Genomic DNA, 24,871 nt, shown 5'->3' with positions numbered 1-24,871 from the left:
TATGTGGCATTGTGGCTGCAGCCAGCTGTTCCTTCAGCTTCACCCTGATCTCCCCGGGGTGCTACAGCTGTGTTCCACTCCCACATGGACTTGACTAGGGTCCCGGGGATACCGACCCAAAAGACGTGTCAGATGAGGTCATGTCTGCGCAGGGCACTTCCTCCTGTGCATGTCACAGCATCCCTGGGCTGCATGACAGCAATGTGAGGTATGCGCGGTGTGACTAGTTGTTGGGTTGTATCGTTAGGGAAGGGTGAAGAGGGAAGGATGCACACTTAGTGCAGGTGTGACTCTTTTTACCCTAAATGTTTACCATCCTTGGATGCGGAGCCCTTGAGCACAAAAATGTACATTCAACCTACCATGATTCAGGAATACCTCTCACCCTCTACCTGGTGGCTGGTGGGTAGCTGGGCCAGGGAAGGGGCTGTGTGAGACTACCCTGTGCCACCCACCGGAAGGTGTCTGGGAAAGATTCAGGAATCGGTCCATTCCATGAAACAATCCATCAGTAGCTATTTTCTGTGTGCAGGCCATATCATGCCCTGAGGTGCCATGGCAACCAGCCAGCACTCTGTGCTTCAACACAGGCCTGGTAGTCAAGGCCCAGAACAGAGACCAGGGCAGGAAGGGGGAGGGGTTGGGGTAGTTTTAAGGGCTCTGGGGTGGAGGATGAGTGGGTGGCAGCTAAACACAGTTACCCAGGGCACAAAGCACTGAGCCCAGGCATCGAGACTTTGATCTCCAAGCCAGGCTTTGGGATAGAAGGGGGAAGAAGGCTGCCAAGCTGGAGTTCCCCAGCAAACACGGAGACCTTCCTGAGTGGCCAGAGCCCTCAGGAGAAAGGCCAGGCCCTGCTACCTCCTAGGTGTGGATTGTAGGCTGTCCTTGACCCACTGATGAACTTGGTGGCTTTCCTGCAGGGTCACAGAAGCACAGGGTTGGATCAAGAATAAGGACTGAACCTCCCTCCCACTTCCTGAGCCAGATAGTAGCCCTCACAGGCACGGGCAAGGAGGGTTACCTTCCTCCACACGTATAACCGAGGTGAAGGCTCAGTAAGCTGAGATTCATTTGGGGTCCTATAGGTGCGCTTCTCTAAAGTCTGGATAGAGGAAAGTGCAGTCAATGGCTGCAGGCCACTTCCCTGCAACTAAGGACAGGGTGTGGAGCATTGGACGCCACTGCTCACTTCTGACTCAGCACCTGCCTGGAATGGGAGCTTTCCATGCACCAGTGAGCACAGACCAGACAGATGCATTCTGGGAGGAAGGTGTGTGGTGGCAGGAGCTTGGCATCCCGCCTGGGTTTTTATCTAAACTCAGTCCTATCTCTGGGCGAGGCTGTTTATCTCCCAGAAGCCTGACAGGCTGAAATGATTTAGTGTGCGTTTGTTTTGTTCTGGAAAAGCAAGTATGTTTAGTGTAGACGTGTGAACACACAACCCCGCCAGGTCCTACTGTCAATTTCTTGCCCTTTTTTTCAAACAATGTTTTTTTTTTTTTAAGGGTTTACTTTTGCCCATTTAAAGCTACAGTTAGCCAACTTTCTCACCCTCGTCCTCCATCTGAACTCGCTGCACTTCCCACTCTGGAAACGGCTATGGTGTGGGTTAATCCAGCTCAGGCTTGCCCCCCGAGGATGGCACTCTGATGCCAGCAGAGGGCATGGCCCAGCTGTAGCACAGTTTTGTCTTCAGCAGTGTTCACGTTCACAGAAGTTTCTTGTACTGTCCGGAGGAACTTTCTGGTGGGCACCTGGCCCTTGGAGGCTGGCCTGGCAGCAGATGGTGCTGTCATGGCACCCTTCTGTCTGTGCTCTGATGACCTTTCTCAGACTGCAGTGACCTGGTATTTGAACACAGCCACATCTAGTGAGAGATTGAGCAGTGGCTCTGCTCCCAGCTGTGTGGCTCCGCGATGGGGGGGGGGGTTCCTCAGAGAAGACATTGAGGCCCGGCTGCTCTTCAAGGGCAGAGCATAGGACTGTACCTGTCAGCCCCATCTGGGACTGTGGTCAAAAGTAGGCTTTGATAAGGATGTGGTCAGCTATGAGAAGAGATGGTGCTTGTGACCAGGGTGGAATCTGGCTGTGAGTCTGGCTCAGCTGGGGGAGGGTCAGTTGTGGCTGTGGTTAGGGGTGTGGCTCAAGGTAGGGCTAGCTTATTCAAGTGGCCAACTTGAGTAGGGCCAGATTTTCGCCTCCCCCTTCATTTTCTATCCTGGCTTAACTTCCTGTTGGGACCTTCCTGTCACCTTCCAGCTGGCTGGCCTGGAAGTTCCATCTAGTGCAAGTCCCTGGAAGGCCCGTGAACGGCTGCCCTGGGCTCCATCTTCAAGTCCCATTGTGGAACACCTGAGCTTGGGTTTCCACCAATAGCCTTCTGGGTTGAACCCTGGGAGCCCAGCATCCCTTGTCCCTCTTCCCATCTTCCTGGTACTGCTGGGTCTTTGTAAGAGGAGCTGCCTGCCACAGCTGATTCACCACCTGAAGAGAGGCATGCCATCTTCAGCCAGCCCACACGCTGAGTTCTCATTTGTAGCACTCGGCCTTTGGCTTGCCACATCGCCCTGACCAGTTAAGGGCACATAGGTGAGACAGCCCCCTTCTTCCCGGGTCTTAGATCAGCAGAAAATCATCAAGACATTGTTCCTACTGGACAGAGAGGGCCCTGGAGGAAGTGGCCGCCAGCCCCCAGCTGTACCCACTGGCTGTAGGAACCATGTGGTGCCAGTTCTGGGAACACAGGCTGAAGTACCAGCCTGGGAGCCGTTACCCTGAGCAGGTGCAACTCCATAGTGTGTTCATAAAGCCTGAAGTTAGTATTTAGAGATTAGAATCAGCTCGCAAAGATACTTTAGTTCCAGAGTCTCAGAAAGACTAGTGCTTGTGGGGCTGGAGAGATGGCTCAGCTGTTAGGAGCATTGACTGCTCTTACAGAGGTCCTGAGTTCAAGTCCCAGCAACCACATGGCGGCTCGCAGCCACTGGAGTGAAGGTGTATGTGCAGATAGAGCACCGTGTACATAAAATAAAAAAACCCTAAGAACACACAAAAAACAATAACATAAGCTAGGCTTGGCATGTCTTTAAAGAAAAAAGACTGGTGTTTGTGTCTTGTTCCTGAATGACACCCACTCTAGCTAGTGACCCCAAGCTGAGGAGGGGTCCTCCTTCTGCCATCTACATCAAGAGACTGTCACACTCAGCCTCTCCTGCCGAATCACACAGGGGGAGAGGAGTTTTGCTGCCCTTTGGAGACACTGGAGACCCTGCCACTGAAGAACAGCCTGATTTGGTTACTCTTGATGAGAAGGGATCACTCCTAGGCTTGGACCCCCTGTCTGTAGTTTCATAGGGTGCTTCCCAGCCTTCCCACCCCCTCAGCAGTCCCGGGGCCTTGGAGCCACCTGCTGAGCCTGCTCTCCCCACCCAGTTTCTCTGCACAGTTGTCGCCATCCTCCTGCATTATGCCTCCATGAGCACCTTTGCCTGGACCCTGGTGGAGAACTTGCATGTCTACCGCATGCTGACAGAAGTACGCAACATTGACATGGGGCCCATGAGGTTCTACCATGTGGTGGGCTGGGGCATCCCTGCCATTGTCACAGGTAAGAACACACAGGGCAGCTCTGCCAGGGTGACCTGTGTTAAAATATGTATTTTTCCCCAAACCATCTGTCCTCATTTCCTCCTGGCTCTCTACCTTTAGCTGTGAACAGAAGAGTGGCTACTCCCAGCCCATGGGGAGATGGGTCTCTCTGGTCAGGTGTGAGTCGCTGGGCCAGGGTATTTGGGGTTCTGTGTGCAGTACTCAATTGGAAGAAATTCTGCTGTGTGGGTGTGAGTGGGTGAAGAGGTGGGAAATGACTAGACCACCAAGGGGGAGGCCAGGGGTGCACGGACGGATGGATGGGCATGACTGTGTGATCAATCATCCTGTGTAACAGCTGAATGTCTCGGACCCGAGGACTACTTTATGCACACTTCCTCGGCTCGCCTTTTCTTTCTTTCTTTCCTTTTCTCAGACAGGGTTTCTCTGTGTAGCTCTGGCAGTCCTAGAACTCGTTCTGTAGACCAGGCTGGCCTTGAACTCAGAGCTCTGCCTCTCTCTGCCTCCCAAGTCCTGGGATTAAAGGCATGTGCCATCATGCCTGGCCTACACTTTTCAATAACTATAGAAAGCCACCTGTTGAGGAAGAGTCACACTTCCATTCGCAACGAGAGGGCAAGAACACCCTTGGCAGACCCTGGTTGGGCATTCCAGGGATCCGGAAACCATTTTCCAAGGGCCCTTGGGTTCTAATGCAACTCATTCCAGCTCCAAGGGACCTGAGTGACTTTCATACCTCAGACATTCAGGCTGGGTGGTAGAGGGTGGGTGACAGGTGCCCTGCTCCCTGCAATGGGGCCATACATGGCAAAAAAAATAAAAAAATAAGAAAAAAAACCAAAACCCCAGCACCCTGACTTTCCAGCCAGTTTCACAGATTGGGTTTGGACATTAAGTCTTAGGGGGCATGTCCCCTCCAGCCCATACTTCCTGTCCCCACATGAGTACTGTGCTGTGAGCACTTGTGACTGGCTCTCTCACACGCAGCACAGCGCAGGTCATGGTCCTCTGTGATTATGTGAATAGCACAGCACCCATATGACCCCTCAGTCCGTGAGGCCAGCTCTATTCTTTTTCCAGTGACATTCCTGCAGTCTCCCTGTACTCCCATAACAATCAACAGCATACTTTTAGGAATGTAAAGCACGCACACACACACACACACACACACACACACACACACACACGAGTCCAGTTCTGAACCTAAGGACTAAATATAAGATAGAGCATCACAGCTCACATGACGTTCCTGTCAGAGCAACTGCTCATGCCACATGTACCCACCCCAGCCTACTCCTCAGGTCCTCCCTGAGCCCTTCATGGGATGGACAGGAGCTAGCCCTGGCCTTTGGTTCCCAAAGCTGATAGAACTCACCTTTATGTGTTCCCAGAACTGTATTATCCTCGATAGAAATAAACTTTCCAGGCCGAGGCTGCAAATACTGGAAGACAAGTTTCATCACTACTGGAGACCCAGGCCCAGCGCAGACAGCCACTCACGTCAGAGGACACTCACCTGAAGAATGAAATGCTCGAAGTTTCTTTTACCAATGAAGCAGATGCCCATGCTCTGAAACAAGAGGAAGGCCAACATGATGTGAGCAGAAGCCAGGCTGGGCTAGGAGGGCATCACCAGTGCCAGCGGAGAGCAGGCTGTGCTATAGGAAGCCCCAGAACTCAGCACAGACACAAACAGAACTCGAGGGCCTAGAGAATGTTCTGTCTGAGTTTGGCCCCGAAATGGATGCTATCATGTAAACACGCTGCATCATTTACAACTAGACTCTGCTGGAAAATCCATATGAGCAATACAGGAGAGCAAACTAGACTGACTCCCTGCTGGAGAGCCAGGGTAAAAAGGCAGGAGCAGGAAGGTAGTAGGGAAGTCAGGGAGAAGACGGCTTCAACTGGCTAAGCCCAGCTGGGAGACCAGGCAAGCAGATCTCCCGGGACTGCACTGGGCAAGCAGCTCTGCCATTACTCCTCAGTGTGTGTCATGAGAGCAGGGGTCTGCCCCATATATTGCAGTGACTCTGTCAGTTCCTACCATGGAGAATGCTGTCAAATGAACCACAGGGAAGACGATAGAACAGATACGGGACATTCTCCTTGGTAATGTGGACTGGATAATAAAGGCACAGCCATGTATGTTCCCAGAAGACTGGCATAAACAGTGGCTACAGGTGAAGCTGTACCAACCTCTAATCAAACCTGGATTACTGGGGCTTCTCCCAGGATCCCAGCTCTCCCTCCACAGGGGTTAGCCTGGTTTCTAAGATGCAGTGTATGAGAGTCCTTCTACAGGGAGCTCTGAGAAGGTGGAGAGGGACTGTCTATTTGTTACTGTCTCCTTGGACAGGAAGCACTCCTGTCTCATGGGATGGGCCAGCATGGCTGTTCCCTGTCCACACTCACCTGGCTGGCTAAGCAAGTTACCATGTCTGCTGAGAAAGCAGTCGACCACAGCCGGCACAAGAGGTGGGAGGACGAGGTTGGCCTCAGCTGCTCCTCGCCTGCAACCACATTCCTAGCAAAAGCACCACCGAGCCCAGTCCTGCCTGTGCCATGACGACACGGGTGGAAACATTCACGAATCAATGGCAAGCCACTCACTCCTACCTCTTTCTTCTGAAGCACATGATGGAGTCTATTCTCTGTAGCTATTTTCTTTACAAACTCTTTTGTTAATTCCCCCAGGGGGAAGATGGTTTTCTCAGGACATCCTGGGAAACCTGGCTGAGAAAGAAGGTCTGGTCTTTAAAGCTGTCAGCTGCTTGGAGAAGTTTTACGGCTGCCAAGAGTAAAGAACAAAAGTCATTGCAGGAACAGATAGTAACTCTTTGCTTTTAACGCCCTTCTTTGTGAGCAGTTACCCCCCCCCCCCCGAGTCTGCCAGAAGCAAACCCATCTCAGAAGATTATGGGGGAAAAAATACCAGCATGGCTAATGGACAGGAAATGCTGGCATCTGGTTTATAAGGAACAGCACAGGGAAGGTAGATTTTTTACATACAGAAACTTATCACTGCTTATAATTTTGATTGTAAGATTTTCAAACATGAAACACTATATGAAAAAAATGTGAAGTGAGAAGCAATGGTTCTAAAATAAATCTAGTCACATCTGGGAGACTGGACAGACAGCTCATGCAGAATTATGCTGAAGTAGTATCAGCAGTTCATCTGCCTATCAACTGCAGGCATGTGACGTGTGCAAAACAACACACAGGGCTCTGATCATCAGCCCAGCCACAGGGTGGAAACGGCTTTGCTATAGAGTCCAAACTGACGTCTGCCGCCAGCTCTGCTGTGGTTTCTCTAACTTTCTCCAGGTGACTGTAAGGAACTCCTTATTGCAGGTACACAGCCGTGAGTGACATCGACTTTAGACCGAGAAGGTGGCTGAGTAAATTTCCCCAAAGAGACAGTTCCTACTCAGGCCAGGGCTGGTGGGGCAATGGGTGGATTTGCTTCTCCCACCCTTTCTCTCACACGGTGCTAGGAGACACCCCAGAGGGAATGTGGAGCACTTCACACACACCAGCTCAGTCATGTGTGTGTGTGTGTGTGTGTGTGTGTGTGTGTGTGTGTGTGTGCACATGCGTCTGAGAGCTTGCCCACGTCAGTACATGAGTGTGGAAGTCAGGTGACAACCTCGACTGCTGCTCCTCAGAGTCACCCACTTTGCTTTCTCTTTTGAGATGGTCTCCCATGGGCCCAGAACTCATCAACTAGGCTAGACTGTCGGGCCTATCTCTGCCTCCTCAGGGCTGGGACTACATGGACATGCCACCATGCCTGCCATTTTTACATATGTTCTGGGAATTGAACTGAGGTCATTGCCTTTACTAACAAAGCCATTTCCTCAGCTCTACACAGTTTACATACCACTGTACACACCACACACCAGCCAGCAGTAAGCATCATACTGCCTGTAGGTTTCCACCCGCTGGCTCTGATATCGCCTTGTAAAGGAGAATTTTTCCCATCTCTACAGCAAGGACTAAGGTCTGGTCCAAGCTGATGCAGGTGCTGAAGGCTGTTCTACAAGGTGAGCTGTTTCCCATTTCCGACCTGTTACTTTGTGGTGGACATTCTGTTCTCTTGGTTCTGAGTACTCTGTCCTGGATTCTTTTTGACTGGTTGTTTTTGTTTGTTTGTTTGTTTGTTTGTTTGTTTTGAGCCTTCCAAGTGTTGGGCTTACAGGTGTGTCCCCACATCTACCTTCTGAGTTATTTTAAAACACAATGAAAACCTATGACTTTGAAACAGGAAGCTGGTAACATATTAACAAAGATATTAGAGGGAAAGAACAGGCCGCAGCTAACATCTGGTGATGCTGACTAGAGTTCAGCCTAGCTGCTTTCAGGATCCTGCCCTCCTATTTTTTCTGCCAGGCACTGCACCATGTTCAGATGAAAACCAGCTAGTTACAAGGTCAGGTCCACAACTACAGCCATTCCCTGAGCCCAAGAGCTCTTCTGCCTCTACTTGATGCTCCCCTAGGACTCAGACCAAAGCCACAAAACAGCTTTGGTTTGCCTAAAATGCACACTGGAAACCAAGGCATCATAAAACTACCACAGGCAAGTCACTCAACACAGTACTTAACCATATTAGGAGGGTCAGAACAAGTACGGACAGACAAAGGTGAGCATGTCCTCGACATGAGCAGATATATCTACTCGAGATGGGAAGTGACTCGCCATCTGCTTGGGACCCTCTTAAAACCATCCCAATTATTACTGTCAAACAGTTCCCCAGATATATCTGGAAGTCCAACTTACCAACATGGAATAACCTAGATGATAAGTTTCTGATCCCCTTCCTCAGCTCTCACCCTGGCTCCTGACCAGGGCACTGCAATGCTCAACCACAGGCCCTGGGGAAGCAACCTTGCTGCTACTTGTGCCTTTGCAAATCTAAACCTAAACGGACCAGCTAATAGCCAGGAGCACACGGAACTGGGTAGGGCTGTATGCCCAGCCCCCACTCCTGACATCCTAAGTATTCCTGTGCTCACAGAGATTAGAGCTCTGGCCATGCACATGAACTTACGATTTCTGACTTCAAATCGATTTCTGAACAGCCCATCTGGTCTCTTAGTGTGCTTCTGCTCAAAGACTTCTTCATCCTCCAGTGAGGTCCTTGCATAGTGGCCAGTGGCAACCGCATCTGCTCCTGGAAGGTTTTCAAAACATAAGAATCTAGTGTGAGACACAAAGTTACTGGCAGAAACTGGAGTCAGTTGGGAAGAGGAACCTTAACTAAGAAAATGTCTCCATCAGACTGGACCAGACAGGACTTTGGACTTTCTCCATCAGATAGCAGACTTTTTTTTTTTTTTCCCCAGTGAGGGTCTCTCAACATACTGCTGGCTGTCCTGGAACTCACTATGTAGACTAGGCTGGTCCTGAACTCCCTCTGTCTCCCAAATGTTAGGACCAATGGTGTGTGCCACCATGCACAGCTGGTGGGTAATTTCTTGATAAATGACTGATGTGGGCAGTACTACCCCGGGAAGATGGTCCTGTATTGAAGAAGAAAGCAGGCTGAGCAAGCCAGGGGAGCAGCCAGTAGGCAGCATTCTTCCACGGCTTTTGCTTGAGTTCCTGCCTTGGCTTCCCCTGATGACGGACTGTGATTGGGACATGTAAGCCAATGAGCCTTTCTTTCCCTAAGTTGCTTTTGGTCATAATTTTTATCATGGCAATAGAGAGTAAATTAGGATACCAGCCTAGATGAAGCAGTATGCAGAACCAGCTGCATCCTGAAACCTGCACAACTGTCAATCCCCCCCCTGACCACAGAGCACAGGGCACAGAGGCCTGTGTGATAGCCCACTAAGCAGCTCCCTTCAGCTCCTGCATCTTTAAAGAGCCTTTCAAAAGTCAAAACCGATCCACTCACTCATCTAGCTTACTCAGATTGAAAAGCTTACCACTTTCTTACAACACTAGGGAAAAACTGAAAACCAAAATAATCAACAGTAGGAGGCGTGAATTCTGATGCTGCAGCCTGATGGGAACGGCACTGACAAAGCCCTGACGGGTAAGAGACCACACCCATGCAGTGGTAAGCAGAGGAAAGTCATGTCATACTGTCCCCACGACTTTTAATATACGGGAAAAAGGACAACCTCAGTCTAACCCCTTTGATTCTTGTGTGAAATCATAGATAAGCTACCCCTCTTTTACCAATGTCAGTAGTTTTGGTAAGTGTGCATTATTTTCACATGGAAGGCCCCCTCAACATATGTAATCTCTTCTGTCCCCAATACTACCTTTCCACCGTGAGAAGTTCAGGTGTCGGTACTGCTGAGACTGACCTGGAAGCAGAGCAAAGCAGACTCAGACCTGAGCAGCTGCACTGCTGGGCTAACACTGCATACAAACCACTCAACTAGAACCTTCCGGGACACAGCATGGCATCTTCTCATTGCTCGCACAGCATTCCTTAAGGACCATCACCTATACTGCAAGAAATGTGGAGCCTTTCTGAGAAGCCCCACTCCCTCAGAGCCTAGATTTCAGGTGTCTGGCCATCAGGGGGGTTCTAGTGTGGGCTTCAAACATAGAATAGGGACCTAGAGAGGCAGAGAGATGCTGCAACAGGGAACCAGGTAAGGTGTGGCACGGATTACACAGAGGACCACCACACTAGGTCATAGCTTTGACTGACCCTCAACACAAATGCATCTAAAAGGCTAGGTGTCCTCTGGGCTCCCATGGGCCACACTCTGGACACCACTGACTCCCAGTTTAAGCAGTAAGTCCTGGCCTGCTGCTCTGTGAGTGGTCTGCTGACTCCCATCTTGTGCAATTCTGGCTACGGTCGGACTGGCCTGCAGCCCTGTTCATGTGCCTGCCTACCCACCCCCCAGCCTACCTCCCACCATCCCTTTCTTCCTTCTCTGAGACAAAGTTCCACTATATAGGAGGGCTTAGAATTTACTATAAAGCTTGGCTGGCCTCAAACTCCCAACAGGCCTGCCTCAGCCTCCCTCTTACTAGGATTGCAAGCACGTGCTATCACTTCCTGCTCAGCAGACACTTGAGAGCTCTGCTGTCTCCGCCACACCCATGTTCCAGCTGATACAGGTGACAGGCAGGTTCCCATGCCTACTTCTCTTTACTGATGCTCTTTCTCGAGTCACTGCTGATTTAGATCTGAATCCTATTTTCTGAGAGTCCTGTGCTTAGAGTCCTGCCACTTTAGCCTTTAGGTCAGTGGCCAAACATACCTCCTCTCAGCTATGTGAGGCCAGCTGCCTGCCCATGATGGAGGGCACCTTCTCCTTGAACTAGAAAGTTCTTCTGAAAGACAAAACTGTCCACAAGGTTCTAGCTCCTGACCATGCCTGGAAAGCTATGATTTGAACATGCAGATGAAGAAATTCCGACTCCTTACCAAGATTGTCCACAGCATAATGATAAAAGCAACTGAACTTGATGTGCTTATTGCAGATGATGTCAGGGTTGGGAGTCCGTCCTTTCTCGTACTCATTCAAAAAGTCACTGGAAAAAAAGGAAAGCACCCTCAGATCTAAGTGACACATCCCTTAAAAAACAAATAAGTTGCTTGTTTAATGTAGAATTTCTCTCCATTGTCCCCAAACTATACCTTCCTCCCCCATGAGAGCTTCATTATCAAACCATTTCCTACTATGTCAAGGGGTTTCTCAGAACTCACATATTTTAATGAGAACAGGCTCAGATGTTTGAATACTTGTTCCCCAGTTGGTGGTGCTGTTTGGCAGGCTTAGAAGGTACAGCCCTGATTAGGAACTAAGCCACTGGGGGTAGGTTTTGAGGTTTTAAAAGCTACCTGCTATTCCCAATTCACCATCCCTGCTGCTGCCTGCTGCCATGTCTGCGGCCGGCTGCTATGGCAGACTTGCATACCTCTGAACTGTTAGCACAAAAAAACTTTTCTATTAGCTGCCTTTGTCATAGTGTTTGTTACAGTGACAGAAAATCCCCAAACCCTTGTGAGTGGGTCAGGCACCGTTCTAGAACTCTGCAGGACAGCAGCAACTCATTCCCACAATGCTCCTGGTAGCTTTCAGCATCATCCTTGATTTAAAGATGAGAAAACTGAGATTTAGAAAAATCAAATAAACTGTCGCCAGGCCGTAGGAGCACGCGTCTTTAATCCCAGCACTCAGGAGGCAGAGACAGGCACTTCTTTGTGAGTTCAAGGCCAACCTGATCTACAAGGACTAGCTAGTTCCAGGACAGCCAGTGTTACGCAGAGAAACCCTGTCTCAAAAAAACAAAAACAAAAACAAAAACTAGGGGCTGGAGAGATGGCTCAGAGGTTAAGAGCATTGCCTACCCTTCCAAAGGTCCTGAGTTCAATTCCCAGTGACCACATGGTGGCTCACAACCATCTGTAATAGGGTCTGGTGCCCTCTTCTGGCCTGCAGGCACACACACAGACAGAATATTGTATACAGAATAAATAAATAAATGTTTAAAAAACAAACAAAAAAAAACAAAAGCAAAAACAAAAAAAAATTAAATAAATTGTCAAAGGTCTTCTATGTGATGTGGCACAGTTGAGACAAGGGCAACCCACAATGAATATGGCCTGTTATCTCTGCATGTGCAACCCACAATGAACATGGCCTGTTATCTCTGACATGTGCAATGGCTTCCAGGCATTGTCAGGGTTCACCAGAGACTAGACTGGCTGTCTTTCTCTGCAGAAGTAAGTGGCTAGCCAAACTTCACACATTCCTGAGATAGAAGAGGAACATGTTCCCCTCACTGCTGCTCTTGTACCCCACATAACAGCCTCTATTTAAGTCTTCCTTAAAGCTTCTCCTCTTCCATGAGACTGCCAGACCATACTTTATGACACCCTCCTCTGAAACTAGAGAGTTTCCTACAGGATGCTCACCACCATCAGCACCTTGGGTAAAGAGTCTATCACCAAGTAGATAGCCAATTCCTACAGAACAGGGCCATGATGTACAGACTTTGTATTCTTAGATGTAGCACAGTGTTTAGCATACAGTAAGCAGTAACAATTATGGTGTTTGGGCTGGACTGTGGAGGCAGAGGCACGTGGATCTCTGTGAGTTTGAGGTCAGCCTGGTTTACAAAGAGAGTCCCAGGACAGCCAGGGCTATACAGAGAAACCCTGTCTTGAAAAATTAGAAAAAAAGAAAAAGAAAAGAAAAAGAAACCTCTGGCAGGTGGGAAATATCCCAAGAGGGTGAGATGGGTGAGGGTGCTGTGGGCCAGGCCGCTGGTGCTCCAACTCCAGCAGTCTTGGGCACCTCTGTGGAGAAGCACTGACTGTTTTTACCCTTCCTTGGAAGGACTCAGTACAGTAAACCCTGCGTGTGCAGTGGCCTGCGCTCACCTGAACACCTCGTTCCAGTACTCCTTCACGTAGGACACCTGATGGAAAGGGATGTCTAAGATCCGACAGACTTTATAAGCATCTTCACAGTCCTTGTCAGCAGCACAGACACCGTGTTCATCCAGCGAGTCCCAGTTCTTCATAAATACCCCTGTCACCTGGTAACCTGCAGTGAGGGTAAAAGGCAGGGCCATCTGTGCTCTGAGCAGTTCTGACACTCCATACCCTTCCAGCCCCGATGCCTCTGTATATTTTGGATGGCAGTCCACGCCTGTCCACGTGGCCTAAGGCCTGGGTTCCATTCTAGTGTAATTCCCATAGGCTCATCTTCCCTTTAATGCTCATGGCACTGCTAAGGCCTCCACACTGTAGTACACTGCGTATTGAAACTGTTTGTGTCCCCAAAGTGAACAAAATGAGCTTTCTCCATCCTATGTAGCAAAACAATGCCTAACACACAGCAGGGGCATATCAGATATGTGCTGAATGACTGAACAGTGAGGAGAAACTCAAGCTATGATTCAGCCAGATGTGATCACACACACCTAAGATTCCAGGATTTGGGAGGTTAGGGCAGGAAGTTTTAAGATTTTGCTTAAAAAAGAAAAAAAAGGAAAAGAGCCAGAGTCAGACAGAAAGCTCTAGGGTTAAGAGCACTTGTTGATACTCCAGAGGACACAGGTTCAATTCCCAGTATCAACACAGCAGGCACAGGCACGACCACCTGTAAGTTCAGTTCCAGGGGATCCAATGCCTCCTTCTGGACTGCCTTAATACCAGGCGCACACATGGTGCACAGACATACATGCAGGCATCATTACCATCCACATATTTTATGATCCATTTTCTTCTCTACTCTACACTGACAAATACCACATAGGACAGCACTGGCACTGAGTCTTAGAAAACTCACAGAAGCTCAACCTGCATCAAAGCCCTGTCTCTCTTGAATAAGCTGAATGTAAGAAAAGACAGAGTAATTGTATTAAAAGCTTCAAGTAACACCCCCCCCCACATACACATACCCAAAAAAAATTCCAGGGAAAATTTTTGCTGACAAATCTTTAACAAATGAAATGCCATGACCATTAAGGTCCTACACACCCTATGGTTCTATAGGATGAGGCCCTCTTTTGCATCCGGAAGCACCTGACTCTGCTTAACACAGAGATTAATCATGCTGGGCTCAGTTCTTGAGCTACTCTTGCAGTTAACTTATTAATGAAGAGGCCTCCTAGAGAGCGGCGACGGCATGATCCAACCCTGAATCCCCAGAGCTACTACAGTGCCCAGTGCATAAGGAGAGCTGTTGTGGGAGTAACTTCCGCTGCCTCAACCAATAGTCGCTGAAATACGAGCCCACAGTGCAGCGGGGAGCAACTTCCGCTCCGTCAGCCAATAGCTGCTAAAACACCAGCCCACTGGGGCGTGGTATATTTCTCTTTTAAAAAGAGAAACAGATCCGGATCAGGCTCTCTTGGTTCCGGCTCTTGGTTCCGGTGCTTGCTCCTGGCTCCTGCTCCCGACTCCTGCGACTAGGCTCCCTTCCTGACAGTTTATGGTGTATGTAAGTTTTACCCCCCAAAATAAATAACCCCTTAAAACATAACTGGTGTGGGATTGATTTGCCGATAGAGAGCTAAAAACCGACAAGTTTGTAGGATGAACAAACTCTACATGGAGCTTTAGCACCTCCCTATGCCCATACCAAATCTGCCTGATCAACTATCCAACAGAGAGACATACCCACATATGGGAGGGGGTAGGCACTCGAGGTTGGGTGAGCTTTCTAGGGAATGTGTGACAGGACACTCCCTGCAAAAAGCCCTTGATGTCCTAATGAGAGGATAATGCTTTCCCCCTGATACGGCCATCAGCTTCTCCATGAAAGAAATCCAAGGGAAGACCGAAATAAGAGACGCTGCAGCCTGGAGGGACAGAGCTAATGTTTTGGCTAGGTTTCTATGGATGTGATAAACAGCATGAGCAAAAGCAACTTGGAAAGGATTTATTTTGCCTTAAAGAGCACAGTCCATCATCAAGGGAAACCAAGGCAGGAACTCAGGAACCTGGAGGCAGAAACTGAAGCAGAGGCCATGAAAGACTGCTTACAGGCTAGTTTGCAATGGCTTGCTCAGTCCACTTCCTTAGACAACCCAGGACCACTGACCTGCCCAGGGGTAGCATTATTCATAATGGATGAGCCCTCCTACATCAACCATTCATTAGACAAGAAAATGCTCCACAGACTAGCCTGCAGGCCAATGCGATGGTGGAATTTTCTGAGCGCCCTCCTTCCAGGGGACCCCAGCATGTGTCACGTTGACATAAAAACTAGCCAGCAGGACTTATCTTCCTTCAGTTGTAAAATGATAAATCCGGACGAACACAGTTATCTCCCAAAGCATGCAGTCACAGTCATCATTGGAAACCTTCCAAGACTCACAGCTGCCTACTCAACACCAATTCCCTAATACCATGTGGCTTCACTACCCGGGGATTAACCCTCTCTACCCTAGCCTGGCCAGATTCGCAGCACTCTATCTATCCTCTGACTCCTGCCTGTGTTACTGACTCTGCCTCAGGGGACAGCCCTTTGTAGAGGACTCCTACTGAGCTTCCATCCCTGCTCAAGCACCTATGCTTCTAAGCTTGGCTTCCTTCTCCCTTTCCCACCCAGCACACATATGTATGATATGCCCATTCTCTTTGGCGTTCATACCTCTCCTTGCAGCTGTGATTATAATGTAAAAGAATCGCTCCTGCTTTCCAAACTCTCTCATATTGCATGGCTAACCCTTTCAACACATTCTATGCCATTTAACCTTTCCAGACACCCCAAATTTAGGGTCATTCCACTTTACAGAGGGGTGCTTAATTAACGTGCCCAAATTCTGACTTGCCTGAGCCTTGGCGAAGGTGATTCACAGCTGAGGCTCCACGTGAATACGGAATGAAGTCGAAATAAGGGGGCAGGGAGACACAGAGGTAGGAATTTAGATGGGTAGTTGGTATCAGATCCGGCTACGTTTAGAAGTCAGGAAGAAATTGTAGCCGTTTGAGAAAAGTTTGTCATCAACGAAGGGGAAACATGAGTGATTTAGTCACCAAAGCAGGTTGCCGTCCTCAAGTGAGGCCCGTGGAGTCTGCAGAGGCCAGGCCTAAGGCCTGGATGAGCCCAGTTCCGGTCCCCAGTGAGGAACCCTGGCCTCACCTCTCCGCCGCAACAGCAGCGCAGCCACCGCGCTGTCCACGCCACCAGAAAGGGCGCACACGACGTGCCTCAGCGCCGACATCTGCCTACAGGAAACTCCTACCAGCAGCTTTCGGGCTGAGTCTATGCTACGCCAGAAGTCCGGCCTTCGGGGCGTCTTCAACTCTTCACCCGGCCGGAAACGTGCTCCGCCCACCCTGCGTTCTGCCCACCTTCTGGTTCCGCGCGGTGGATTGGCTGAGAAGTGCTTGGCTTGTCGCGTCCCGGAGAGGTCAGGGATGAACTGGGCGGGTCGAGCTTCCCAACCGCTATCCGCTGATCCTGCTCCGCCTTTTCTTTTGCGCCCTGCTGTGCTCATGGGTCCTTTGCACCGGAACAGTCTCTGCTCTGGCTTGAGGTCCCAAAGATGTCCTGGCCACACAAGGGCGAGAACACCGTGTTGTGTCTGCAACTGGCTCCTCATGGTTACCGGCTAGAGGGATTGGACTGTCACCACGTTCCCACTGTATTCTAGACAGACTAGATTTCTTGAGAGCTGGCATCGGGTCCTCCCGGTGCAAATGCTTGAAGCTGCTGCAGCCGCAGAGGGTGCAGAGGTCAGTGGACTGAACAGACTGGACTGTTAGTAAGGCTTTCCTAGCTGCTCGGTCGGCGTGTTGGAGTACGCGATGGGAGCATGGTTAGGAGGCCCAGTGAGCTGGGAAGGTTGAGCCACAGCGGGTAGAAGTTGGAGTCGAACCTAGTGCTGTGGCCTTAGAGATACCACAACTTAAGAGTGCACTTGGGAGGCAGAGGCAGGCGGACCTGTGGGTTCGAGACCAGCCTGATCTACAGCGCCAGTTCCAGGACAGCCAAGGATACACAGAAAAATCCTGTGTGTGTGTGGGAGGGAGGGGATGTCTCACAGGCCATTCTTGGAGGATGAACTCTGATAAGTGGATGCCTTTGGGACCTCAGCTGGAGCTGTGGCTCTTTCTGAATTCATTGTGGGGAGCCAGGCACTTGACAGGTGGTGGGTGGCTGCTGGAAGAAGCTGGAAGATACATGTGCTGAACCAAAAAACTGAAGTGGGGTGGGGGGAATAGGGTATGAGCAAAGAAAGTCAAGTAGGAGACTTGGGCAGGCAAGAGGGCAAGGGGTCATGTCTGTGAAGTGTCCCAGCCAAGGAAAACACACACAGGTCAGCCTAGAGTACTGGGACCTCCCTTCTTAGGTGTGGGCATTTAATATAGCAAAGCCTCACTTTCCCTGCCAGAGCCAGTGATAGGACCAAGCACAGAGTAGCCGAAGCCTGACGAACTTACAACCTACGTTGTCCTAGTTAGAGTTTTTTTTTTAATTTACTTATTTATTTGTTTATAAACATTTCCACTTTCTCCCCTCCTCCCAATACCCTCCCATTCCCCCCACTCCCTCTCCTCCTCCCTCTCCAGTCCTAAGAGCAGTCAGGGTTTCCTGCCCTGTGGGAAGGTCAAGGTCCTCCCCCCTCCCTCCAGGTCTAGGAAGGTGAGTATCCAAACAGACTAGGATCCCAAAAAGCCTGTATATGCAGACGAAACAAGACCCAGTGCCATTCTCAATGGCTTCTCAGTCAGCCCCCATGTCAGCCACATTCAGAGACTCCAGTTTGATCACATGCTTGTTCAGTCCCAGTCCAGCTGGCCTTGGTGAGCTCTCATTAGACCAGTCCCCATGTATCTGTGGGTGAACACACTCCTCGCGGTCCTGACATCCTTTTTCATGCTCTCCCTCCTTCTGCTCCTCATTTGGACCTTGGGGGCTCAGTCCAGTGCTCCAATGTGGGTTTCCATCTCTATCTCCATCCATCATCGGACGAGGGTTCCCTCTGATCCTGCCTTCCTTGCTCACGTTCTCCCTCCATCTGCTTCTCATTTGGACCTAGGGAGTTAAGTCCAGTGTTCCAATATGTGTCTCTGTCTCTGTCTCCATCCATCGCCAGATGAAGGTTCTATGGTGATATGCAAAATATTCATCAGTATGGTTATGAACCAAGGCCAGTTCAGGCACTCTCTCCTCTGCTGCCCAGGGAACAATCTGGGGACCTCTCCTTGGGCCTGGGAACCCCTCCAGAATCAAGTCTCATGGAAACCCTAAAATGGCTCTCTTAGTTGAGATATACACCTCCCTGCTGCCATAACCATCCTTCCTCCCTCCCCCCATCCCATTCCCCCAAGCTATCCCCAATCCTCCCCCTCTCCCTTCTCTCTAACCCTCTCCCCTTACTTTCATCCCCCCCCCACCGTGCACCCAAGTTTGCCTGGCAATCTTGTCTACTTCCAATATCCAGGAGGATAACTATATGATTTTCTTCAGGTTCACCTTTTTATTTAGCTTCTCTAGGATTACGAATTATAGGCTCAAAGACCTTTAATTAAGGCTCGAATCCACTCCTACAGCTGATAAACACCTTTAGTAATGCGGCAGGATACAAGATCAACTCCAAAAAATCGGTTGCCCTCCTATACACAAAGGATAAAGAAGCAGAGAGGAAAATCAGAGAAACATCACTGTTATTCCATTGGGATACTTTAAGAACTAACCACGCCCATCCCAGCCACTTTTGACCCTCCTCCCGCTGCCATCTTCTCTCTCTCTCTCTCTCTCTCTCTCTCTCTCTCTCTCTCTCTCGCGTGCGCGCGTGTGCGCGCGCGTATGCGCGCGCGCGTATGTGTGTATATGTATCTTTTTTCTATGTTTGTCTATGTTTTCCTTTCTTTAAGTAATAAATGTCTAGCTTTATGTATAGCCTTATGTCTATTTACTCTGTCGTCCACCGTATCCAGCCGTTTGACTCTGCCGCTCGCCCCGGGACCCTGACTCCCCCCGCCGCATGGTGCTGCCACTTGCAGCTGTTCCGCGAGCTGCCTGGGACATCCGCTCATACTCTTTTTAAAAGAACAATATTTTGGTGCCGCGGACTCGAGAGATTCACCCGCCAAAGGCCAGAGTTCCAGCTTCACCTTTTGTCTGGGACCCTGACCCCCAATTTCCGGGACTGAATTGGAACCGAGGACTTCTCAACCCCGCCAACTGCCTGGACTCATTCCTACAAACAACACCGGCTTCTAATTGTAAGTTTCCTCACTCCAGCCAGCTTATCTGAGCCTTTTTTAACCCTGGATTTACCGGTCCTCCCGGTGTTTCTGGGCTCATGGGGTACTTCTCCGCCCTGTCGCTGGCATCCATTACGGCTTGTGTCCTCTGTTAAGCCCGTGTATTTCTCCACCTGGGGACCCGGGGTTCCCAGGCTTCTTCCTCTTTATTTCAGCCTTTTCTTCCTTCCAACCTTTCTCCCGGACGTAATTGGCTGATCTGGTTCGGCCTGTACCCCCCACATGTGGAATTGAGGACGCTCACCCACATGTCCTGGGTGGTCGATTTGCATCTCACCTAAACGGGGAGCTGTTCCCCATAGGCTCGAGATGCCACGGTTTTTTTTGCGGGTTTTTCACGGTCTTGACCTGGGAAAGCAAGTTGTACCAGCCTAAATATGCCTTAAATTGTCTGTTTATGCGGGTTTTTCACGATTCAGACTCTGCATAACAACCAGGCGGCCCCCGGCTTTTAAAATTCCCGGGGTCTTTCCATTCAAGCCACAACACGTGGCCGCCGCCATGTTTATTGGGGTCAGGTGACTTTATCACTAGATTCACTGAGAGCCAGATCACGGGACCAGGCCCTCCCACTGTTATGTATGTCCCGCTTTCCCCTCCCCCTCCTCAGTGTTCACTGAAATCTCTCCTTAGCTGTAATTACAGGTGTTTTGCATAGTGATGTGCTTTCTGATAGGGCCCATCAGAAACATACACTTTGCCTAATTCCTGTTCTCTATGTATAATGATTGTTCATTTCATCTCGTTTCAGACTACAAAATCATAAACTGGTATGGACTTTTAAGCTGTTTTCTACCATTGTCAGTTCTGCCACTAATCTTAATGTTACAAACAGGTTTTTTTTTTCTTTCTGTCTGTCTTTTTACAAATGTGGATCTTACCTATTAAGAGTCAATACAGTCAAACTCAAACCCAATCTTCCAGACAGATTCTATATTGCAGCTATACCTAATAATCAGCCCTCAACTGCTCAGAGATCTGGGGAATGTGATATTTAAATGTTTAATTATTTAAAAAACTTTTCATAACAAAAAGAGACAGGTTGGCTCCTAGCAAGCACTCTGTTTCCTCCAAGAAGACAAAAGACAGACGGTCACGACACTGACCAACGTCCATCTGCAGTTTGCTTCGACTGCCAAGCGCTGACCATTGGGCAAAAACTGCCTATCACCTAAACTGGAGACCTCCAAACGTGGACAGGATCACTGGAATCGACAGCCTAGCTGCTCAGGTCAAGGTAGGCCTGTCTTCCTAAAGATTTCTTGGTCCACAGGGTCTTCAAAAGCCTGGCAGGCTCTACACTAAACAAAAAGGTCAAATACAACCTTCACGACCAGGGAGGACCAAAGAGTAGCTCTGGGTGCCAACCAAGTAAGTTTTCTGCCATTTTTTAATTAGTAACTCAAGTAAAATCTTATCCTTCTCAAAGATCTCTGACAGTCCGATAGCTGAGAGGTTTTGCCAGGTTGTCTCACCAAATAAAAATACTTTTCACTATAATTTCTGTTTTTACAAACCCAAGGAGTTCTTAATACAATGTATATGTCTAATAAGTTCCAGGGAGCCAAATTAAAAAACTCACCGTAAACAGGTCAGATACAAACCTCTCAATTCCCCGGTCCTAAAATTTTTTCTCAATTTAACTTTGTTCTCTTTTCTGCCAATACCCTAACCAGGTACAAGGGACATTTCCATGCCACAGACACCTGTCCTGTCGGGAGCAGAGACCAGCTATGCCAGGATGTGACCAACACCCAGCTTCTCTCGGATCTCCCTCACCCCCACACCCCCCAAAATGACGCCCACAAATCAGCTGGAAGCAGTCTTGAGAATTCGCCGCCCCAATTCCTTCAACCTGTAATGTCTAACCTTCTACTTTTTATTATAAAAAGGATCCAGGAATGTTAGTCTTCTGCTACCACTTTAAGAACTAACCACGCCCACCCAGCCACTTCTGACCTCCCCCTTCGCCATCTTTCTCTCTCTCTTGTGTGGTTGTCTCCTGTCGTGTGCACACGTTTTTCTCTGTCTCTGTGTCTTTATGTCTTTATATTTGTCTATCTCTGTCTCTCTGTTTTTCTATTTCTTTTTAAGTAATAAATGTTTACCCTTATGTTTATTTACTATGTCTTGTGAGCCTTTTATCCGTTGTAACCGTCCGCCTGACTCCCCGGGCCGCATGACGCTGCAGGGACTCATGGCCATCCTTGTCGGACTCCGCGAGCCGCCCGGGACTTCCCATCATCATATTCATCATAAAAGAACAAAAATCACCTTTCACGATAGCCACAAATAGCTTAAAATATCTTGGGGTAACTCTAACCAAGGAAGTGAAAGACTTATTTGACAAAAACTTTAAGTCTTTGAAGAAAGAAATTGAGGAGGATACCAGAAAATGGAAAGATCTCCCTTGCTCTTGGATTGGGAGGATCAACATAGTAAAAATGGCAATCCTACCAAAAGCAATCTATAGATTCAATGCAATCCCCATCAAAATCCCATCAAACTTCTTCACAGACCTTGAGAGAACAATAATCAAGTTTATATGGCAAAACAAAAAACCCAGGATAGCCAAAACAATCTTATACAATAAAGGAACTTCTGGAGGCATTACCATCCCTGACTTCAAACTCTATTACAGAGCTACAGTATTGAAAACAGCTTGGTATTGGCATAAGAACAGAGAAGTCGACCTATGGAATCGAATAGAAGATCCGGATATTAACCCACAAACCTATGAACACCTGATTTTCGACAAGGGAGCTAAAGTATACAGTGGAAGAAGGAAAGCATCTTTAACAAATGGTGCTGGCATAACTGGATGTCAACCTGTAGAAGAATGAAAGTAGATCCATATCTATCACCATGCACAAAACTCAATCCAAATGGATTAAAGACATCAACATTAATCTGACCACTTTGAACCTGATAGAAGAGAAAGTGGGAAGTAGTCTACAAGACATAGGCACAGGAGACCACTTCCTAAGTAGAACCCCAGTAGCACAGACAATAAGAGAATCGATGAATAAATGGGACCTCCTGAAACTGAGAAGCTTCTGTAAAGCAAAGGACACTGTCAGTAAGACAAAAAGGCTGCCTTCTGACTGGGAGAAGATCTTCACCAACCCTTCATCAGACAAAGGTCTGATCTCCAAAATATACAAAGAACTCAAGAAACTAGACACTAAAACACTAATTAACCCAATTAAAAAATGGGGTATTGATCTGAACAGAGAATTCACAACAGATGAACTTTGAATGGCCAAAAGACACTTAAGGTCTTGCTCAACCTCCTTAGCGATCAGGGAAATGCAAATCAAAACCACTTTGAGATTCCATCTTACACCTGTCAGAATAGCTAAACTCAAAAACACCAATGATAGGGCTGGAGAGATGGCTCAGAGGTTAAGAGCACTGGCTGTTGTTCCAGAGGTCCTGAGTTCAATTCCCAGCAACCACATGGTGGCTCACAACCATCTGTAATGAGATCTGTTGCCCTCTTCTGGCCTGCAAGTATACGTGCAAGCAGAACACTGTATATATAATAAATAAATATATTAAAAAAAACAACAACACCAATGATAGCCTATGCTGGAGAGGATGTGGAGTGAGGGGAATACTCATCCATTGTTGGTGGGAATGCAAACTTGTGCAGCCACTGTGGAAATCAGTGTGGCGGTTTCTCAGGAAACTGGGAGTCAACCTCCCTCAGGACCCAGCAATTCCACTCTTGGGAATATACCCAAGAGATGCCCTATCATACTACAAAAGCATTTGTTCAACTATGTTCATAGCTGCACTATTTGTAATAGCCAGAACCTGGAAACACACACAGATACAGAGTTCCAGTCATCCTCAAGAAGAGAATACCAATTTATTCAACTTAATCCAGGGTTAAATACTTTTGGCCCCAGTAAAGAAAAACTCCTCCCACCCAGAGGGGGCTGGGGAAACTGACATCTGTGGGAGCTTCTCCTCAGGCAGGTGGTTGAGGGTGCAAGGCAATGTCAGACAGGTTAGATGGGCCTTGGAGACTGAGCTTCTTTCAGGCAGGTTGAGAAATTACCATTTTAAAGTAAAATAGACCCCTCAGGCTAATGTACCAGGCTGTAGCAGAAGCAAGGACAGAACTTAGCAGGAAGCTTAGCTGGTTAGCGTAAACATTACTTGCATCCTGCGTTTTGGCCTCAAGGAACAGGGAGGACAGGGTCTCACAGTAAAAAACAATGGCATCTTGAAATTTGCATGCAAATGGATGGAAATAGAAAATGCTTTACTGAGTGAGGTAACCCAGACCCAAAAAGAGGAATATGGTATGTACTCACTCCTAGTTAGAATTTTTGTCAACTTGACCCAAGCTAGAGTTATCTTGGATGAGGGAAGATCAATTGAGAAAATGCTTCCATTAGATTGGTCCTTAGGCAAGTCTGTGGGATCTTCTTATATTTTTTGGTTGTGAGCCTAGCCTTTAACAGCTGAGCCATCCCTCCAGCCTTTGGTATTTTCTTAAGACTTTTAAAATATATATATGCTCTATCTGCATATACACCTTTATGCCAGAAGAGGGCATCAGATTTCAACTACAGATGGTTGTGAGCCATGCCTGGTTGCTGGGACTTGAACTCAAGCTCTCTGAAAGAGCAGCCAATGCTCTTAGCTGCTAAGCCATCTCTCCACCCCTGGAGGCAGGATTTTCTTGATTAACGACTGATGTAGAAAAGCTTAGATCACTGTGAGCAGGGCCACCCCTGTGCAGGTGATCTTGGGTTGTAAAATAACTAAGCAAACCATGAGGAGCAAGCCAGTAAGCAGCATTCCTCTATAGCCTTTGCTTCAGTTCCTGTTTTGAGTTCCTATTCTAACTTCTATTCAGGTTGGACTGAGTTTAAGATATACAAACCAAATAAAAAAAAAAAACAACAACAACTTTCCTCCCCAAGCTGCTTTCGGTCAGTTTTATTACAACAGAAAACAAAGTAGGACATGCCTTTCTGATTAAACACATGGTTCTTAACTAACCTATAGTTCTAATAGTCTGCAGTATAATTAAGACACCATGGACCAGCTGTGGCAAAGGTGACATCATAAAGTGCTGTGTGGCAACAACACAAAAGGCATGTAAATCTCAGAAACACTGCCCCTAGCCAGCGGGCGGTGGTGGGGAGGGGGTTGGCACATACCTTTAAATCTTAGGACTCAGGAGGCAGAGGCAGGTGATCTCTCTGAGTTTGAGACCCAGCCTGGTCTACAGAGCTAGTTCCAGGACATCTCGGGCTGTTACACAGAGAAACCCTATCCTCAAAAACAAAACAAAATAAAACAAAAAAAAAAAGAGGAGGAGGAGGAGAACACAGTCCCACCGAGGGATGCCTCTGCCATGAATGTTTAGTTATCTACCCATGTACCTCATGCCAGTCTCTTAAGCTAAGTCTCCAACCTGTGTCACAAAGCTGACCCTTTGAACAGCCAGCTTAGGATGTGTGAAGAACAAGGACTTAGGAAAACTGCCTTTGAGCATCTTCAGAGGGGAAAGCAGAAGGA

At 48.4% G+C, this 24,871-nt stretch overlaps 1 protein-coding gene and 1 long non-coding RNA gene across 2 annotated transcripts in view; one reads left to right on the top strand and one right to left on the bottom strand.

Moving 5' to 3' along the window:
- Positions 1-16,366, bottom strand: part of LOC146890973 (mitochondrial tRNA-specific 2-thiouridylase 1-like) — a 35,956-nt gene extending 19,590 nt beyond the window's left edge. The window contains 8 exon segments of the mRNA XM_087899156.1: positions 4,988-5,054; positions 5,129-5,182; positions 6,232-6,323; positions 6,326-6,403; positions 8,669-8,791; positions 11,021-11,127; positions 12,983-13,148; positions 16,197-16,366. Coding sequence (XP_087755282.1) covers positions 4,988-5,054; positions 5,129-5,182; positions 6,232-6,323; positions 6,326-6,403; positions 8,669-8,791; positions 11,021-11,127; positions 12,983-13,148; positions 16,197-16,278 — 769 coding nt within the window. The 5' untranslated portion in view covers positions 16,279-16,366.
- On the top strand, positions 14,449-21,449 carry LOC148118995 (uncharacterized). Its single transcript, XR_015735679.1, has 4 exons — positions 14,449-14,549; positions 16,289-16,792; positions 19,001-19,288; positions 21,007-21,449. It is a non-coding gene; the product is annotated as an uncharacterized LOC148118995 (long non-coding RNA).
- The last annotated feature ends 3,422 nt before the right edge of the window (positions 21,450-24,871 follow it).

Source organism: Myodes glareolus, chromosome 19 (assembly GCF_982192425.1).
Source record: "Myodes glareolus chromosome 19, mMyoGla1.1, whole genome shotgun sequence".
NCBI lineage: Eukaryota > Metazoa > Chordata > Mammalia > Rodentia > Cricetidae > Myodes > Myodes glareolus.
This window is presented reverse-complemented; position numbering and strand designations above follow the sequence as displayed.